This window comes from Hemibagrus wyckioides, linkage group LG01 (genome assembly GCF_019097595.1).
Source record: "Hemibagrus wyckioides isolate EC202008001 linkage group LG01, SWU_Hwy_1.0, whole genome shotgun sequence".
NCBI classification, from domain to species: Eukaryota; Metazoa; Chordata; class Actinopteri; order Siluriformes; family Bagridae; genus Hemibagrus; species Hemibagrus wyckioides.
The window spans coordinates 4,234,149-4,256,261 of NC_080710.1; the positions used below are offsets into that span (position 1 = coordinate 4,234,149).

General features: G+C 38.5%; 1 protein-coding gene across 1 annotated transcript; it reads right to left on the reverse strand.

Annotated features, from left to right (window-relative positions):
- Nucleotides 1–1,329: 1,329 nt before the first annotated feature.
- zgc:158689 (uncharacterized protein LOC791177 homolog) lies at nt 1,330–16,321 on the reverse strand. The gene is made up of 15 exons (XM_058398659.1): nt 16,052–16,321; nt 14,526–14,642; nt 14,125–14,200; nt 12,537–12,623; nt 10,218–10,279; nt 8,925–8,996; nt 8,672–8,809; nt 7,687–7,839; nt 6,783–6,962; nt 6,231–6,699; nt 5,937–6,144; nt 5,663–5,737; nt 5,332–5,533; nt 4,533–4,573; nt 1,330–4,444 (listed from the first exon to the last, which is right to left on the reverse strand). Exons 2-15 carry the CDS (start codon nt 14,571–14,573, stop codon nt 4,372–4,374), a joined length of 1,884 nt encoding a protein of 627 aa, XP_058254642.1. The 5' UTR covers nt 14,574–14,642; nt 16,052–16,321; the 3' UTR covers nt 1,330–4,371.
- Between the last annotated feature and the right edge of the window lie 5,792 nt (nt 16,322–22,113).

Sequence of the window (22,113 nt, forward strand, 5' to 3'; positions counted from 1 at the left end):
CTCAATATGTAAAACCAGAGTCAGAAACCTTAAATGGAAAGGAGGACATGTTAATTACCTGTGTGCTTGGGTGTCTTAAGAGCAAAGCCAGAGATTTCGAGAAGTTTCTTTTATACCCTGAGAATTTCCTAGATAAATTAATAATATCTACTAGACTTGGCACTGAAGATTCAGAATTTGAAAGAAAATGCAGGATTTCATCGGCATAAAGGGAAAGTTTATGCTCTTTAGCAACTACCGACACCCCAGACACGGCTGTTTCACCCTGGGCGAAGGCCTTTTTCGCAATTAAAGTTAAGATAAGGGTGCAATTATGAAGTTTTACACATTCAGAATAAAATATATTCAACGTTTATCTGTATGCCATCATAGTGTCGCTGTTTCTCATTATGAAAGTCGCTGGTTCAGTCCTCAGCTATGGTTAAACGTCTTCATAAACGTCCACATTTCATCATTGTGGTGTGTCAGAAGTGTTCACATGAACGCACAAACATAAAATATAACATTTGAAATATTACAATCCAAGAAAGTGATTGAGAATTTTTTTTTTTTATTTGAATTCTTACACGTCATGTTAGCAAACATCGTGATAAAACTGTACAAGCTGCTAACGCACTTTTAGCATTACTGAGTTTATAATCGAATAAAAGAAAACACATTCAGTATCATCATAATACGACTTTTCTCTCAGAATCTAAATTAATACAGCTTAATGAATATGGATTAGTTGTATTTTCTTCACTAATATAACTAATCCCTTCCAGAAGAGAAAAAAAATCACAAACAATTCGTAATAATACTGAAAACGAAGAGATTACAAGATCAAAAATCACAGTTTTTCCTTGAAAATTTGTGTACAAAAATGTGCACCATAATTCTCCAGAAATGTTTGAAGGTTTTGTTCATACAGCAGTGGAGCAGAGAAGGAAATATGTTTCGTTTGACGCCATCACAGTTAACTCGTTTTATGATTTAGGCACAGATTTAAATAAAAAATATAAAATAAAATGAAACAAAATTCTATTTAAAAGTCAAAAGATTTGAAGCTAAGATAAATTTAAGAAATATATACAGGCATGTGCCAGTTTAAAAAAAGGTTTCTGTTGTGATATACTGTCTTTTTAATCATATTATATAGAAACAAAAGTGGAAATGACAAGACCTCTAAAATGTAACAGCATTGTGCGTGTTAAAAATTGAACATAGTGTATTACTATATATATATATATATATATATATATATATATAGATATAGATATATATATAGATATATAGATATATATATATATATATCAAATAATTACATTTAAATTAAAACAGTTAATATGTTCAATGATTTTGTTTTGCACTTCCTTTAAAATCCCAATAATAATAAAAAAAAAATTGAAATAAAAATCTGAAGATGTTACAATAAACTCACATCACAAGAAATTTGGTTTTGCTCCAGAAAAAAATAAATTAAAACCAAATTCAAAAGAATTTTTTTCATCCATTCAATGAATTTAAAAATGAGCAAAATAATCCAACATGATCACAGTAACTGTTTCAGCTATCGCAAAATTTCACTCATTTCTCTCAGATGTAAAAGCTGGAACTTACGAATCAGATGATTTCTGAATAAAAAAAATAATCGAGTGCATTTTGGGACGACAGTTTAATACATTTGACAGTTTGATACATATAAAGAGCTTCAAATTGCTTTCATCGTCATTGTGAATACGCAACAACAAATCTCTTCAGCTAACTGCTCCTCAGCAGATTCTGCGGCTAGCAGACTATTAGCTAACAGCTACCTAATGACTTCTAAAGCTGAATAGCTGCTAATCGCCTCAAACTCTCTCCAATATAGAGAAAGCAAGCCGACTAAAGTAAAATATCAGGTCAAATTTCTCCTTCTCCGACACATCTGCACTTTCCCGAACTTTCTTCATCACTTTCTGAAGTCGCCATCGCTCTCTGGACGTTCTTAACCTTCACACGTTTCGCCCGAATGTTGTAGTGTAAACACTGCACCGTTAACATTAGGCTGTACAGCTTGACGGTTTAACCCTCACATCTTCAACCCACACAATGTGACTAATTTTGGTTTTAATTTGTCAGATTTGAGCGGAAATCACGATATATACCGCCAGAATCTGCGATGTTGCTAATGTTAAACCTCATAAGATTTTACCAAACATCATTTACGTTCTTTTAATTGCAGGATTCTCACAAGATTGACTCGGTGCTTGGCCCCCTACAATCGCTGTACTGTTGATACTGTTACCATGGCGAAGTTTTAGTCCCTGCTTAAGTTACTATAGAAACAATAATGTGTTAGAAGAAGCGCAAATACAATACACGACACGTGATTTGCAGCAATGAATCAACACCTTCTGACCAATCAGAATCAAGAATCCAGAACATGAACCTACGTTCATTAACCCTCCAAATCTCAACAACCAAAAACACCCCAACAAGACAATGTACCAACCTTCTGCATTTTTCCTGGATCCTTCAGGAAACGAAATACTGTACTTTTAAAAATTCAAATTACGTCAATATTCACTAAATACATCAGCAGAACTTAAGGGGATATGAAGATATCCAAAATGGCTCAAGGCACAAAACACAAATTTCCACATTAGAGCGCTAGATAGGAAGCACATGAGCTAGCCAATATTCCAGAGAAAATTGTTATGAAGCTAGATATAATTTGAGAGAAAATTATAAAGAAGCTAGCTATAATTTGAGAGAAAATTATGAAGCTAGCTAGAATTTGAGAGAAAATTATAAAGAAGCTAGATAGAATTTGAGAGAAAATTATTTCTCTAGTTAACATTTGATAGATGTTTAAAATTCACTTACATTTAGATAAACATTTGTTAAGCTAGCTAAATGTTAATAGACACTTTTAAAATAACTAGCTATTATTTGAGACAAAACATATTTGCATAATAGATCAGCCTGCTAAGCTGATATTGTAGAGAAAGTTGTAATGCAGCTAGCTAATGTTTGAGAGAAAAATTGAAATTATCCATCTAATTTGAAAGACATTTGTCCTCAGCTATCATTTGAGGAAAAAATTAAATCAGGTGCTAAAATTTGAAAGACGATTCTAATTTGCTAGATTATCATTGACAGGTAGCTACATTTTGTGATAGTTTGTGACACTTGTAATTCTAATTGTTAATCTATGAGAGAAACTTTTGTAGTAATTAGCCAGCTAAAATTTGAGAGACAATTCTAATTTGATTCTAATTTAATTCTAATTCTAACATATTTGTGAGAGAGAAAATTATATTGTAACTGTAACATAACTAGTTTTTTCACTCAGTTGAGAGAAAAAACAATTTGCTAGCTAATGATTGCGAGACGCTTGGGATGTACTTAGTTAAAGTCCAAGAGGAAATAAGAATATAGCTAGCTAATGAGTGAGATATTCACTCACTGAGAAGTTTGAAAGCTAGACTGATAGACATTTGTAATTCGTTAGAAAGAAAATTGAATTAGGTGCAAAATATTTGATAGACAATTTGTAATTCGCTAGCTTATCATTTCAAAGAATGTTTTGCACCATTTGTAATTCACTAGCTAACGTATGAGAGAAAATCCTCAGTAAGTCTCAAGCTATAATTTGACAGACATTTCTAATTCACTAGCGTGTTTGCGAGAGACAATTTTATTCTAACTGTAACATGAACTAGCTATCAATTGAGAGAAAACAGATTTTCTAGCTAAAGTTAATATATAGCGAATATAGCTAGCTAACTGAGTTTCTAGCCCATGTTCTAGCTAAGATTTGAGGGAAATGTTGCTAGCTAAATTCTTTAACATTTCTGCAGTAATTGTATTTTAGTGTTCTGGCGGGAAATGTTTGCTTCAGCAGCTATCTAGCGCTCTAAAATGGAGATTTCACTCACGAATGATGATTTTAAATATATTAAATACATAATACGACCAGATTTCTGGCACATTTATGGCCCATGATCCGAGGCATGAGAACAGTTTTTGGCACATATTTTAAACGGTACAAGTTAATTAAATTGAGCTATTATTCAAATAATTTGTTAATCAAAATGGAAGGAAAACCAACAAATATTTTATTTAAAAAAAATAATAAAATAAATAAAAAACGATCTCTGGCTCATATGAAAAAAGAAAAAGTAGCTATGTGAATAAAAAAAAAAGTTTTCACAGGATTTATATATATTTTTATATTTGTCTTTTTTTCTGATTTCATTTTTTTTTTTAGATTTTTTGAAGTAATTTTATAAATCTAAAATTACTAAAAAAAAATCATTTATTACAATACATGACAATTTTTTAAAAATAATTTTTTCTACCAATCCAAAGAGAAATGTAAATAAAAGAGAAAAGAGACGATCCTCATTACTCGATGAGCGGAGCTGAGCGATCGTTGGTCACCGTCTTCCTCAGACGGATATGAGCGAATGGATTGGTCCTGAGGGGTGGGATATGCAAATTAGCATGCAAATTAGAAAGACAGCAGTTAGGTGTATCTCTGAAGCAGAGGAATGATAGCGGTTTACCTGGTGGGAGACGGTGGAGGAGTGGAGTGATCACCGGGGAACTGCAACGAACGCAAGGAAGAAGAGAACATAAGTGCTGATTAGTGTTCGTGATTGTTAATTAATTCCATTTCTTCTTTTCAACGAGAGACAGAGCAGAGAAATAGACAGTTTACAGAGATACTGATAGATTGGGTGTGAGAGATGGAATAGAGAGAGAGAGAGAGAGGTAAATAGATAGTCAACAGACTGGAACAGACATAGACAGACAGACAGACTGAGAAACAGGCATACAGTTATACAGAAATAGACTTACTAATTGATAGACAGACAGACAGACAGGTGAGACTTCCTTGTGAGACAGGCAGACAAACAGATAGACAGCCAGAGAGAAAGATATGCAGACTTACAGACAGACAGGTAGACACAGAAACAGGTAGACATGCAGGCAGACAGAGAGGCAGACAGTTTAATTTAAAAATAAAACAAATAGATATATTAAAACTAATAGATATTAAGACGGACAAGACAAATGGACAGACAGGTAGACAGTTTAACTGAAAAAAAAACCCCAGATATTTTGACTAATCTGTAGAAGGACAGACAGATATATTGATTGGGAGACAAACAGACTAATAGACAAGTAGATGGACAAGCCAGATAGAATGTCAGACAGATATATAGACTCATAGAGACAGACAGATATACAAACAGAATAATAGACCAAGAAACATACTGATAGACAAGCCCGCTAACAGACAGACAGCTAATGTCTAAAAGACATAATAATCCAGACAAGAACGGTTCGAACATGACTCACCTGCTCTTTGCCCTTCTGCTCTGCGTGTCCTGGACTTGTGCGCCTGATGTCAGGGTTCATCATGCTGTAGGGGCGTGGCCGAAACGTACTGATCCCTCGCTCCTCCTCCGAGTCTGGACTGAGCTTCACAAACTCGCCTGCAAGGGGCAGCCTGTCTAACTGACCCATACTCGTACTATTCAACTTGGACAGACCCGGAGAACTGAGATGACAGAAAGAGACAAGTCAATACACTGTGCATTATTAATGGAACAAAAAAAAACCCCACTGTACTGTTGGTATTTATATACTGCAATTTCATGACCCATGGAGCATGAAGCTGGAGTCGGACCTGACGGCGTCGTGCTGAGTTGGCGTCGATGTGTTTGGAAGCGGCTGTGTGTAGGAAATGGGAAACCAGCCTTTCCTTCAGGAAACACAACACAAAAAACACAATTGATTTAGTGCATTAAATACCACGGCACTCAGGTCTGATCGGTCAGAAGGTGTTGATTAAGTGTCTATAACAGCAGCTCTTTGTTAGTGTGGGCAAACTGCTGTGGAATAAAAGAAACTTCTTGTTCTTGGAAAATCTGAACTCACACTATAACAATTTTTTGTTTTACCGGCCAGTTCTCTCGTTCTGTCCATAGTGCCATCCGTCTCTCGGTTCGCTGATCAGAAGATTGACGACGTCTCCTGGAAGGAAGGACAGCAGACAGGACCCTCCTCTCTCTCCTTTTTCTGCCCTGTCACTAGAGCTGGGTGAGTGAGAGAACAGCGCCTCCACACGGAGTGGGGGACAGAGAGGGAGAACACGGGGTAGGGTGGAACCTGAGGGAGAACAAAAAACAAACAAACTTCAGCTGTAATGCAAGAAAGAACAAAATTAAACAAGATCTCCAAATTTGAATAATTACCCATAATTCCTAACTGCATCTCATTCGGCTGTTTCCTTGGCAACGGCAGCGTGGAGGTTGCGTAGATGTCGGCTGCCCTGAGCAGCAGAGGGTTAAAGGCTGGAGGTGAGAAGGCAGAGGGCGGCACGGGAGTGAGTGCACGAGAGAGAGGTGCACTGTGGGGCAATGGAGGAGTGTGAGGGGCGCTTGGGGGTGGAACCAAGCCCTGCAGAGAATTAAGGGACGAAGCAGAGGCAGGGCTAAGAGAGAGGAATGCAGAAGCAGAAGGTGGAGAAAGCAAGCTCGAACCACTTCCTGACTGCACAGAGGTAGTCTGTGGGTGGGCAGGGCTAGAGGAGGTGCTGGTGTTTTGGGTGGAGATGGAGCGAGGGGTGGGATCAGATGAGACAGATGATCCACCGCGCTGATGCTGGGAGCGATTGCTGGAGTCGCCGTTCAGAAGGGGCAAGACTTCCTGTATGGACAGCCTCTGTAGAAGTGAGTTATGACAGGTGAGTCGATCACACCGAAAAGTAGCTAAGATACAAATAACATATAAGATAAAAGCTGCACCTGTTCTCCAGACTGAGCAGAGCCCAGTTTAGTGTGTCGGAGGACGTCTGCTATCCCAGAAGCCCCGGCACCCTGAGGGGCCGTGTGACGCAGCAGGTTCAACGCACGCTCAGGTAATTTTGTTGGCTGGGAACAGGACTGTTGCCATGAAGACAACTTCTGCGACAGCAGCTCACGCACCTGCAAGAAGCAAAGTGTTGTAGCACTGAGTGTGCAGGGTAGTTTTTCCCGATTTCTAGAACTGTATTAACTAATGAGCCTGGTCCATTGTAGTTTTGTTACCTGTAGTTTATTCTCCAATGGAATGTGCACCTTGTTAACTTGGTTTGGTTGCTTAACTAGTACTGGTAATTTACTGTGGTGAGCTGTAGATACCTACCTTGTAGTGGTAGTTTTTTATGGTGCGCTGTTGTTTTGTGACTTGTAGTGGAAGTTTTTATTTGTCTGCACTTTTAGTAGTTGTTTATTATTGTTGGCTGTAGTTGTGCGACCTGTAGGTGGTAGTTTATTGCGGTGAGCTGTAGCTGTATAACATGTAGTGGTGGTTTATGATGGCGGCTTGTAGCTGTGTGACTTTTTCTCAGCAGTGGTAGTCGTAGTGGTAGTTTTTTATTGTTGGGAGTGGTTGCATGACCTGTGCTGTGGTAGTTTCTTATTGTATACTTTGCACTTGTAGTTTGTTGTGATCTCCAGTTGGGTAACATTAGCTGGATGCATCTCTCTACCCTGAAGTGGTAGTTTTGCTGGTTTTGCTGTAGTTGTGTAACTTGAAGCGGTAGTTTAAAAGTGTGTGCTGGTTGTTTGCTATGATTGTGCGCCTTCATGATTTGCTGTTGTTTATCACATTGTTTATGTTTAGGTCACTTGTAGTGGTAGTTTATTGCAGTCTGCTGCCGTTGCGTACCTTGTTGTGGTAGTTTGTTAGCAGCTTGGCGACAGAGCACTGGCGGTCCACCAGGAAGCAGTACCTCCTCCTCTCCTCGGTAAGAGCTGACCGATAGCCCACAGCAACCAGAGAGTCCAACTCCGTCTGCCTGCGACTCATCAGCTCCACAAACTAGCACAGAGACAGGAAAGACTTCGCTCGTTATTGTTTCTAACAATGAACCACCCATGATCATGTTCTGTTTTTGATGGCAGTAGGATCTTCACACACACACACACACACACACACACACACACACAGACAAACTGAAGGAAAAGATGCTTCAGTGTGAAAACAAAATCAAAACAGAAGCGAAAAAAGCAGGAAGTGATGCCCTATCTTCCAGCTTGAAACATAATATTATCGCTCTCTCCTGACAATTTCCAATATTTTGCTTCTTACCCCAATATTTAACTTTTTTTCTCTCGCTACTTATGTCATTATTTTTTATTCTTATATTTAACATTAAATATTTAAAAATGTGCCTTATTAATATTTGATGATTATTTCTTATTTGATATATTTTTATTTTATTTATCTTTACTAAATTCAAATTAGCTAAATAATATAATCGTACATTTTTCAATTTTTATTAATTTCTGTATTTAACATAGTCCTTTTTATTTTTACAATTAAATAACTTTTGTTAAATAAGCGGTCACTGAAAACATTTGCAGTACAACATTAGGATGGATATTTTTCTTTATTTTATAATTTTATTTCTTATGCTTTATTCATTTTTTAATATTTTTTATTACACTTACGTGCATTTGACTTTTTTTGTTCCTTTTTTCTTATATTTAAATAATTGACATGTTTAAATGGTAATATGTAGCGTAATATTTTACACAGATACTGCATTACAATGATAGAGTTTAAGCTTTTAAAAGAACACCAGGATAGTAAACACACTGACTTACAGATAACATGACTAACACAGCTTTGAGCCAAAGTATCCACATACCTGCATCTCTCGGTCTCCGTATTTATTGGGGTGGCGACTGCCTTGACTTTTCCGCCGCAGTTTCTTCAGCTGTGACTGGCAGCGTTCGATCGACTCCGCCTTCGACCTCCGCTCGCTCTGGTATTTCTTCAGCGTCGCCTGGAAACAGATTTAATCCCGAATACTTAAATACTTCACATCTTATTAATTTTGTAGAAGGAAAAATGATAATAAAAAAACTGAAACTAGATTTTTTAATAAAAGAGAGACTCACAGTAAGGAATTTAATATCCAGGTCAAGCTTCTGTTCCAGCTGAGAGAGAAGTTCAGAGTGAAACAGCTTCAACTAGAAAGAGAGAGAAATAAAAGTATAATAAATACACAAAATCTTTCTCTTTTTTTAGTCTACCGTAATCTAAAGACAAAGAGACTGGGATTGTTATCTAAAAAGGCTTATAGATTTGTTTATATGACAGTTGTTAAATATTTGTTGTGTACATTCACCTAACAATTTTCCTGATGTTACGAACATAAATATACAATAAACAGCAAATTTTTTATTGATAAATTCGTGCAAAAATTTTATTTGAAAATGCTGACATATTAAGAATATACACCAATCAACCATAACATTATGACACTGCCTCCGCCGGCTCGCCTTCTTCCCATAGTGCATCCTGGTGCCATGAGTTCCCCAGGAAAGTGACGCACACACACCTGGCCATCCACGTGATGTAAAAGAAAACGTGATTCATCAGACCAGGCCACCTTCTTCCACTGCTCCGTGGTCCAGTTCTGATGCTCACATGCACATTGTTGGCGCTTTTGGTGTTGCACAGGGGTCAGCATGGTCACCCTGACTGGTCTGCAGCTATGTAGCCCCATACACAACAATCTGTGATGCACTGTGTATTCTGACACCTTTCAGAATAGTGCACTGTGTATTCTGACACCTTTCAGAACCAGCATTAACTTCTTCAGCAGTTTGAGCAACAGTAGCTCGTCTGTTGGATCGGATCACACGGGCCAGCCTTCTCTCCCCACGTGCAACAATGAGCCTCGGCCGCCCATGACCCTGTCGCCGGTTCACCACTGTTCCTCCCTTGGACCACTTTTGAGAGATACTGACCACTGCAGACCGGGAACACCCCACAAGAGTTTTGTAGATGCTCTGATCCAGTGGTCTAGCCATCACAATTTGGCCTTTCGTCAAACTCGAAGCTCAAATTCTTACACATTTTTCCTGCTTCTAACATCAACTTTGAGGACAAAATGTTCACTTGCTGCCTAATATATCCCACCCACTAACAGGTGCCATGATGAGGAGATCATCAGTCTTATTCACTTCACCTGTCACTGCTCAATGTTATGGCTGATCGCTGTATATCTTGGTCAGAATGTATTGATTAATTTTCTATAACAGCAGTTCTGACAGAGGTTTTGTCCAGTGAGGCATAAATGCATAAATTTTTACGCCTGTTATAATGTATGTGATAACAGGAAGTAAATTTCTAACTGCTGAATGTATATGTGAGTGTGATAGCTGTGTGATACCAAGTGCACTCACCACGTCCTCTAGCTGCACCTGTATCTGTCTGTGTACTTCGGCCATCTGGAACAGCGTGTCACCTGAAATCAACAAGCAGGAAGCCTCGTGTTCACTCATGTAATACACATGTTCATTTTAATAAATGGAGATGGGTACAGCGGCTAAATTGAATTGTGCTGTCTTGCTCATAAATAAAAGCAAAAACAAGATTTAGCATGGAAGTAGCTTCGCCAGTGCCAATACTTTTAAACAGACCAGAACTAGGAATGTCTAGCCATGTGTGACAAACTTATGACTATAAAAGTGATTCCAAGGTGGAATTCAAATAAACATGCAAGATTGTCACTGTCAAGTTTGAAACTCCGCCAACTCCGCCAAGTTTGAAAACAAAATGTCTGAATGTTTGGAATTCTGAAATAGTAAACAACGCAGGAGGTTCCTGTGGTGATTGGTGTTATCGTTATTAAAAACACATTTAACGTTATTACGTTGGCTACGTTATTAAAAGCTTGAGTGTTTTTCCTCCCAGTTTCCGGAACATTCCGGCGTGTTGCTATAGGAGAATTTCACTGTCTCAGGAAGAGTTACTAGACTGAGCATCTGACTGTTTTAGAAAATGAAGCGACAGAAAACGAAACAAAACAACATCATTCATCACTTCACATCACTACAACATTTACTACACTCATTTTAATTGTAGTAGCAGTCACACCAGTGAAAGGTAATGGGTTAGCATTCGATGCCAAGTCTCACAAAAGCGCATTTTAAGTTATACGAATCTTTTTCTTAGTAACTCACTAGCATACCTGAGAGAAATGTTGATATTTTTGAAGACTGTGCCTTGTTTTTTATGTAAATGTGACCTTTATATTTTCTGTGTGGAAAACAAAAAACTGAACAGTGATGCTACAGCTGGCTAAATCTTTAGCATCATAGCTATGCTTGCCTAGCAACAGTGTTCCAGGTAACTCCAGGTAAACACAGCAACACATTTTCTTTTGTCTACATCACACACACACACACACACTTTACTTTTAGGTTGTAATCAACACAACTAAAGATCACAGTGACATTTAAACTAGCCACAGCGCTAACGTTGACCGCTAACCAGTCCAGGTGACATGATGTCACAAGTTCACGCCCACATTAATATTCATACTTCTTCAAGAATAGTCATACTTTTTTATCCCTCTCTCTCATTACTTCATACGTTTATTTCTCTTTGCTGGGTGATAACTTGTCGTCTGTTTTGTGTCACCCCTCAGCCTGTGTGTGTGTTGCGTGTGTGTGTGTCCCTGCTGAATAACACTCTGTGTGTGTAGTTTGGCATGCGGCCCTTTTCTTCACCCCCTCCATCCCTCCGTTTCTCTCGTCCACCCCCGCTGCTTCCAACAGCACAATGCGATCATGTGGTGTTGTTAATCTTTCAACAAAGACCTCTCTCTCTTTCTCTGTCCTTTTCTTTCTCTCTCCCTCATTTTCTCTTTCTCCCGTTTTATGGTACACTCATTTTTTTTTAATGGCGCACTCATCTTTTCTGTCCCAGTCCTCCTTTCTTTCTCCTTCATTCACTACTTCCCCCTCAACTTTTGCTCTCTCTCTCTCCCCCTTTATTTTCCCTTTTTTTTATTCTGCACTCGTCTTTTCAGTCTGTCTACATCCTTCATCTTTCACTTAATTTGATCAATTTCTCACACCGTCTATATATCTTTCTCTCATTCTCTCTGCCTTGTATTTAATTCATCGTCTTTTTGATGGTGCACTGACCTTTCAGTCTCTCCCCTCTTTTCTGTCCCACGTCCCTCATTAACCTCCAATCCTCTCCCCCTCTCTCTCACTCTCTCTCCTTTATTCCTTCCCCTTTTTTATTCTGCACTCGTCTTTTCAGACTATGTACTTCCCCTCCTTCCTGTCTCTTTTTTTACTTTGTAACCAACGTTCCTTATTCTCTCTCTTCTTGTCTTTCTCTTCTTTTCTTTACTCTCTCTCTCTCTCTCTTGCTTCCCACACTGCTGCATAGTTACACACAAATATAAATCAATCCTCACTTTAAACACTCTAAAGTCTGATTCTTTCTTCTTTTAAGCCGCATTCGTCTTTTCTGTCTCTTCTAATGTCTTACTTCTCTCTCTTCAGCATCACAGCATTCTCACGTCTTTCTCTCTATCTCTTTCCCCTCGGATTAATCTTCACTCCCTCTTTTTTATCTCCCCTTTTCCTTCTCTGTCTCCTCTCATTCTTCTCTGCTCTGTTCATTGTCCGCTCCTCTCTATACTGTGCTCGCTACTTCCCTCTTTTCTGCCTGTCTTCCCTTCGTAAAAACCTCGCTGTCCTTACCCAGTTCTTTCGAGCTCTGGCTGTCACTGGCCAGTTCTCCCAGTTTAACCAGAGCATCGAAGTAGCCTTTAGCTGCGACAGTCACTCCTGCAGGGGAGGAAAAGAAGAAGGAAGGAAAGAGTATACTATAAATACAAACCAAACTAATTATGTTGAAAGTATGTGTGAAAGTATAAACAGACATGATGTGAATCATGTCCTGGAATGAGCTTCTGCAGCATAACTCTGCTTTCGGCCCTCTTCCGCATACATGTGCTCACAGATGTCTGTAATTGGCTAGTGGTGCTGTGATTGACAGGTGAGAGAGAGAGTAAACCCCTCCCACTCAAGGCCGAACGGCCAGATTTGCTCTCTTGATGGCTAATAGGAGTGTCACTACTCCATCCGCACCGGAAACACGATTTGTACTGCACATGTGTGGAATTGCATCTACTTCCTGTCTAAAGTATGACTAAAGGATTTACGGCAGTTTCGGGTATTTATAATATTGTTGTTATAATGTTATAATGTGTTGTTGACACTACCTGATCTGTCCTGGAAAATAGTTAATTTTTTTGGTAAAATATATGAATTAAATTATATTGATTAAATTGAGTAATTGATTAAATTGGCACAAATTAAATTGATTAAATAAAATAAAAAATACAGGGTAATACAGATGTGTATATAAGTGTGTGTGTTACATTTAATATTTAATTTTATAAAGATTTGTTCTACTTATTTCAGCATCATTTAAAAAATGTCTGCATCTAAGAAATGCACAAAATATATATTTATTTATTTATTTATTTATTCAATTTATTCATTCATAAATGAATTAATTCCTACCATCCTTCATGTTCTACGTAACTGTTCTACCAATTTCAGCCTTCTTTTAACAAATGTCTGCATCTAAGAAACGCACAAAATATTTATTTATTTATTAAATTTCTTTATTCATAAATGAACTCATTCCTTCATAGACGCCCGTCTGCCCGACATTTTGCAGAATTGTCAGGAATTTCTCCTTTTAAGAGAAATTCTTCAAGCTTTATATAAAACGCAAAAGAATCCATATCGCTAGAGTGTCGTGAAAACTTTGGCGGTGGCAAGAAGTGGCAGCAATTCCGCACATGCTCAGGACAAACAAAGTTCCTGGTACGGATCGAGTAGTGACAATCAGGGACAGTTTTCTGCTGTGCCAATTGGTAGGCATAAAAAATACACTTTGTTTACTTTTTCTACACTTCATTTCCTTAATGTTAATTAGCTAGTGAAGTATTTTATTGTTTTCCGGTTTAAACTATACCTTCCACTGTTGTTTTTTTTAGCTGTAAAATAAATTCCACGGACCAGATCAGTATGGATTTCTTTAGATGAACACTTCTGATAGCTTTCAATTCCTAACACATTAGTTTGGATTTGATTTTGACAAAGATAAGAACTTCGATCATGTGGGCTGTACTTTATGGTACTGTAAGTCACAGACTCTTTTGGCTATACATTTCCCTGGACCCCATGTTGAGTCTGGTCTGCAGAAATGTTGATTCGATTCCATTAATAGCTGATAAAATGTATCATAAATAAGCTGGCCTTAAGTCTTCCTTACCTGTTAGTGCTTTCTCATAGTGTTTGCCCATGGTGACAAAGTTCTTTAAACTGGGGTTGAACTGCTCCAGGATGCTCTAAACACACACAGAAAAACAAACATCCAACAACTACATATACCTCAGATCTCAGATACATATAACACATATAACATATGCCATGGTGTTACCAGTAGTGTTAGGGTTATATCCAAAATATCTAGCAGAACGTTTCCAAAACAAGAAATCAACCACAATCCTGCTACAATAGAAATTCAGAAAGAACCTTGCTATTTACAAGAAACAGGTGTAAAAGAAAAACAAGAGGACATTACATGGGCGGAGCTTAATCGCAATCGAATCCACACAGGAAGGAGTTTTTTCACAGAAAGAAAAAAACAAAGAAATTTGCCTTTCACTTTACCTTGTAGACATTTTCGGTCATTTTGTTCACCTCGTCAGATCTTGACATCGTGTCGGTGTCACTCGAGCGATTCCTTTAAACACAACCCAGGATGTTATAGGATGCAGCCACGCCCACCTGCGTGATGAAATACAGAGATGCGGTGTGTCCACGTGATACCTTTTCTCTAACGTTAATGCTGTTGTATCTTTGCATCATACAGATTTCATTTAATATTGGCCTTGAAAATGTAGAAAAGTCACCGAAGGCCTACAGACCAGGCTTCAGTCGCGTGTTGTTATTTTAATCTTAACAAGCGCTGACACTGGAGACTCCTTCCATCAACATTTAACAAACATAAACTTAAGGAAAACGTCAGCTATCAATGATCAATAATAGTGTCCCTCATACAGAGCAGGGCATTTGAAACACTGGAAAACGTTACATTGCCAAAGTGATAGCTCTAAGTACATAACTCCATTTAAAGAGAGAGAGAGAGAGAGAGAGAGAGAGAGAACAGAGAGAGTGTGTATCTGGAGCGCAGAATGTCGGACTAAACAAACAAGTCTGTGATCCTTCCAGAGTTTTCCGTTGGGAGAGAAGCTGGAATTCCAGGGTGGATTATCCGCTCAGACAGGAGCCCCGGAGCAAAGTCACCTCACACACATACACACTGCTGTACCACAAAACACACACTTTACCCTGTACCGAGTAACGATGACACACATTGAAAACACTCTAGACTCATTCTTTCCTTCTATCATCTTCGTTTCTGACTCATCCTGCGTTTGTCTTTACTCAAGAGCAAACACACACACACACACACGCTTTTTATGGGTAGACTGATATATCTATAGATGGATGGATAGATAGATAGATAGATAGATAGATAGATAGATAGACAGATAGATAGATAGATAGATAGATAGATAGATAGATAGACAGATAGATAGATAGATAGATAGATAGATAGATAGATAGATAGATAGATAGATAGATAGATAGATAGATAGATAGATAGATAGATAGATTGATCCAGCCAAAAAAGTAGAAAAAGTCCAGCCATTCATCACTACATGCAGTGCAAAATATTTTGTTCTGCCCCAAAGAAGTGCACTTCATTCTAGTGCCCTACTCCATTAACGTAACGACTTCTAAAATGCAGCTTGTGCAGGAAATAAAATGAGATATTGTTGTGTGAGATGAGGGAATATCCATATTTTCAGTTCCAAGGGCTACATTCAATGCTGCAGATGTTCATTAAACACTATGTCGGTTGATTCAGTGTCCATTAAAACCAGAGAGAGTTGCTTGAGTTAAAATGTGTGACAGCAGATGTTAGTGCAAAGGTCCAAGAAATTGGAACTGTAAGAAGTGTGTGTGTGTGTGTGTGTGTGTGTGTGTGTGTGAGAGAGAGAGAGAGAGTGTTAAAGTTGATTGAACTCATCAGCTGTAAAGCTGAACATCAGCTTTGGCATGCAGAAGGAAAGCACCTGTTGATCTATTCTGCTCTGTGTGTGTGTGTGTGTGTGTTAACGGGTACTCACCGTCTCTTCGTGTGCATCAACTTCACACTTTTTTTACCCCTCCCTCGTGCTCTCCGAATCTCCGTTATTCCCGCTGCGCTCGTTTACGCGCACCGCCCTCACGCGCACATCCAATAAAAACAAACAAACAAACAAACAAACAAAAAACAGATCGGTTTAAAAATAAGACATTTGCGGGGAAATTGGGTTCGGATGGCTCGTGAGCGCGGTGCCACTGTAAAAACCTGCCCGCTCCCCACTCTCTCTCTCTCTCTCTCGTGTGCGCGCGCGCCGGACAACGGACAATGTTCTCACTCACTTCAGGGCCACGTTCCAAATGAAGATGTAGTGCACTGCGTAGGGGATGCATCCTATTGCACACTGTGCTCAGGCATTCATTTGCACACTTTAATAAAGGGAAAGGTCGCATTTGGTATTTAGCCCTCCCTTTCTTTCTTTCTTTCTTTGGTCTCTCTCTCTCTCTCTCTCTCTCTCTCTCTCACACACACACACACACACACACACACCTCTTCACTCGCGGTGAATAACAATGAATCTGGACACAGGCAATGAGACGAATAATGACCAGGGCTTACTGCCAAATCCATCTCTCCTCCCTACTTTGGACACTGGGTACAGTGGCTTTGGCACCCCACATAGGGCACTAATTTGAACAGGGAGCCCTATTTGGACTTCAGCCCAAAGTCTTTACAAACCCCACATCCTTCACTACATCCTCCCCCAACCAGCTCTCTTTCATTCACACGGCTCTGACTCTTACATTAATGCACGGTGTGTGTGTGTGTGTGTGTGTCTATACCAGACCTTATCGTTTCTGTATCCGTTTTGAGTTACGCTTAAATGCTGTACAGCTTCTGTGAAGCACACAAGTTTCTCTAACCAACTAGTTTGTGGATAGTGAGAAAGTGTAAACTCCTCTGCATGCAAGACTTCGCTGTGATGGGAAACTTAAACACTGGAGATCCTGTCCATAAATCATCAATAAATCTTTTGTTTTTTCGTCTGTATTAGTTTATGTGGTGCTTCTGCCAATACAAATATCTGATTAAGCTGTTAATGCAGAAACAATTAACTGGGCACTGGAAACACACACACACACACACACACACACAGGATGCATTAACACTATAAATACAACACACACACAAACACACAGGATACATTAACCCTGTTAATACAACACACACACACACACAGGATGCATTAACACTACAAATACAACACACACACACACAGGATGCATTAACACTATAAATACAACGCACACAAACACACAGGATACATTAACACTACAAATACAACACACACACACACACACAGGATACATTAACCCTGTTAATACAACACACACACACACACAGGATACATTAACACTACAAATACAACACACACGCACACAAACACACGGGATACATTAACCCTGTTAATACAACACACACACACACACACACACAGGATACATTAACACTACAAATACAACACACACACACACACAGGATACATTAACACTATAAATACAACACACACACACACACACACAGGATACATTAACACTACAAATACAACACACACACACAGGATACATTAACACTACAAATACAACACACACACACACACACACACAGGATACATTAACACTACAAATACAACACACACAGACACACACAGGATACATTAACACTACAAATACAACACACACACACACACACAGGATACATTAACACTACAAATACAACACACACACACACACACACACACAGGATACATTAACACTACAAATACAACACACACACACACACAGGATACATTAACACTACAAATACAACACACACACACACACACAGGATACATTAACACTATAAATACAACACACACACACACACACACAGGATACATTAACACTACAAATACAACACACACACACACACACAGGATACATTAACACTACAAATACAACACACACACACACACACACACACACACAGGATACATTAACACTACAAATACAACACACACACACACACACACACACACACACAGGATCCATTAACACTATAAATACAACACAGACTCACACACACACACACAGAGGATACATTAACACTACAAATACAACACACACGCACACAAACACACAGGATACATTAACACTACAAATACAACACACACACACACAAACACACAGGATACATTAACACTACAAATACAACACACACACACACAAACACACAGGATACATTAACACTACAAAATACAACACACACACACACAAACACACAGGATACATTAACACTACAAATACAACACACACACACACAAACACACACACACAGGATGCATTAACACTATAAATACAACACACACACACAGGATGCATTAACACTACAAATACAACACACACACACACACACAACCACACAGGATACATTAACACTATAAATACAACACACACGCACGCACACACGCACACACAGACACACAGGATGCATTAACACTACAAATACAACACACACACACACACACACACACAGGATGCATTAACACTATAAATACAACACACACACACACAAACACACACACAGGATGCATTAACACTACAAATACAACACACACACACACACAGAGGATACATTAACACTACAAATACAACACACACGCACACAAACACACACACACAGGATGCATTAACACTACAAATACAACACACACACACACACACACACAGGATGCATTAACACTATAAATACAACACACACACACACACACACACACAGGATCCATTAACACTATAAATACAACACACACACACACACAGGATGCATTAACACTATAAATACAACACACACACACACACAGGATGCATTAACACTATAAATACAACACACACACACACACACACACACACACAGGATGCATTAACACTATAAATACAACACACACACACACACAGGATACATTAACACTACAAATACAACACACACACACACACAGGATGCATTAACACTATAAATACAACACACACACACACACACACACACACAGGATACATTAACACTACAAATACAACACACACACACAGGATACATTAACACTACAAATACAACACACACACACACACACACACACACACACACACACACAGGATACATTTACACTACAAATACAACACACACACAGGATACATTAACACTACAAATACAACACACACACACACACAGGATACATTAACACTACAAATACAACACACACACACACACACACAGGATACATTAACACTACAAATACAACACACACACACACACACACACACACACAGGATACATTAACACTACAAATACAACACACACACACACACAGGATACATTAACACTACAAATACAACACACACACACACACACACACACACACAGGATACATTAACACTACAAATACAACACACACACACACACACACACACAGGATACATTAACACTACAAATACAACACACACACAGGATACATTAACACTACAAATACAACACACACACACACACAGGATACATTAACACTACAAATACAACACACACACAGGATACATTAACACTACAAATACAACACACACACACACACAGGATACATTAACACTACAAATACAACACACACACAGGATACATTAACACTACAAATACAACACACACACACACACAGGATACATTAACACTACAAATACAACACACACACACACACAGGATACATTAACACTACAAATACAACACAGACTCACACACACACACACACACACACAGGATACATTAACACTATAAATACAACACACACACACACACACACACACAGGATACATTAACACTACAAATACAACACACACACAGGATACATTAACACTACAAAAACAACACACACACACACACAGGATACATTAACACTACAAATACAACACACACACACACACACACAGGATACATTAACACTACAAATACAACACACACACACACACACACACACAGGATACATTAACACTACAAATACAACACACACACACACACACACACACACACAGGATACATTAACACTACAAATACAACACACACACACACACACACACACACAGGATACATTAACACTACAAATACAACACACACACACACACACACAGGATACATTAACACTACAAATACAACACACACACACACAAACACACACACACAGGATGCATTAACACTATAAATACAACACACACACACGGGATGCATTAACACTACAAATACAACACACACACACACACAACCACACAGGATACATTAACACTATAAATACAACACACACACACACACAGGATGCATTAACACTATAAATACAACACACACACACACACAGGATGCATTAACACTATAAATACAACACACGCACACACAGACACACAGGATGCATTAACACTACAAATACAACACACACACACGGGATGCATTAACACTACAAATACAACACACACACACACACAACCACACAGGATACATTAACACTATAAATACAACACACACACACACACAGGATGCATTAACACTATAAATACAACACACACACACACACAGGATGCATTAACACTATAAATACAACACACACACACACACACACACAGGATGCATTAACACTATAAATACAACACACACACACACACAGGATGCATTAACACTATAAATACAACACACACACACACACACACAGGATGCATTAACACTATAAATACAACACACACACACACACACACACAGGATGCATTAACACTATAAATACAACACACACACACACACACAGGATACATTAACACTATAAATACAACACACACACACACACAGGATGCATTAACACTATAAATACAACACACACACACACACACAGGATGCATTAACACTATAAATACAACACACACACACACACAGGATACATTAACACTACAAATACAACACACACACACACACACACAGGATACATTAACACTACAAATACAACACACACACACACACACACACAGGATACATTAACACTACAAATACAACACACACACACACACACAGGATACATTAACACTACAAATACAACACACACACACACACACACACAGGATACATTAACACTACAAATACAACACACACACACACACAGGATACATTAACACTACAAATACAACACACACACACACACAGGATACATTAACACTACAAATACAACACACACACACACACACAGGATACATTAACACTACAAATACAACACACACACACACACACAGGATACATTAACACTACAAATACAACACACACACACACACAGGATACATTAACACTACAAATACAACACACACACACACACACACACACAGGATACATTAACACTACAAATACAACACACACACACACACACAGGATACATTGACACTACAAATACAACACACAAACACACACACACACACAGGATACATTAACACTACAAATACAACACACACACACACACACAGGATACATTAACACTACAAATACAACACACACACACACACAGGATACATTAACACTACAAATACAACACACACACACAGGATACATTAACACTACAAATACAACACACACACACACAGGATACATTAACACTACAAATACAACACACACACACACAGGATACATTAACACTACAAATACAACACACACACACACAGGATACATTAACACTACAAATACAACACAGACTCACACACACACACACAGGATACATTAACACTACAAATACAACACACACACACACACACACAAACACACAGGATACATTAACCCTGTTAATACAACACACACACACAGGATACATTAACACTACAAATACAACACACACACACACACACACAAACACACAGGATACATTAACACTACAAATACAACACACACACACACACACACACACAGGATGCATTAACACTATAAATACAACACACACACACACACACACACACACACACAGGATGCATTAACACTATAAATACAACACACGCACACAGGATGCATTAACACTACAAATAC

Excerpts from the sequence above, each read along its gene's own strand:
- zgc:158689 (XM_058398659.1), bottom strand. The coding sequence starts at position 14,573 with ATGTCAAGATCTGACGAGGTGAACAAAATGACCGAAAATGTCTACAAG. Across the intron at positions 8,997-10,217 it reads AGGTGCAGCTAGAGGACGTG|TTGAAGCTGTTTCACTCTGA; the intron begins GTGAGTGCACTT and ends CTCTCTTTCTAG. Across the intron at positions 5,534-5,662 it reads ACTCAGCACGACGCCGTCAG|TTCTCCGGGTCTGTCCAAGT; the intron begins GTCCGACTCCAG and ends CTGTCATCTCAG.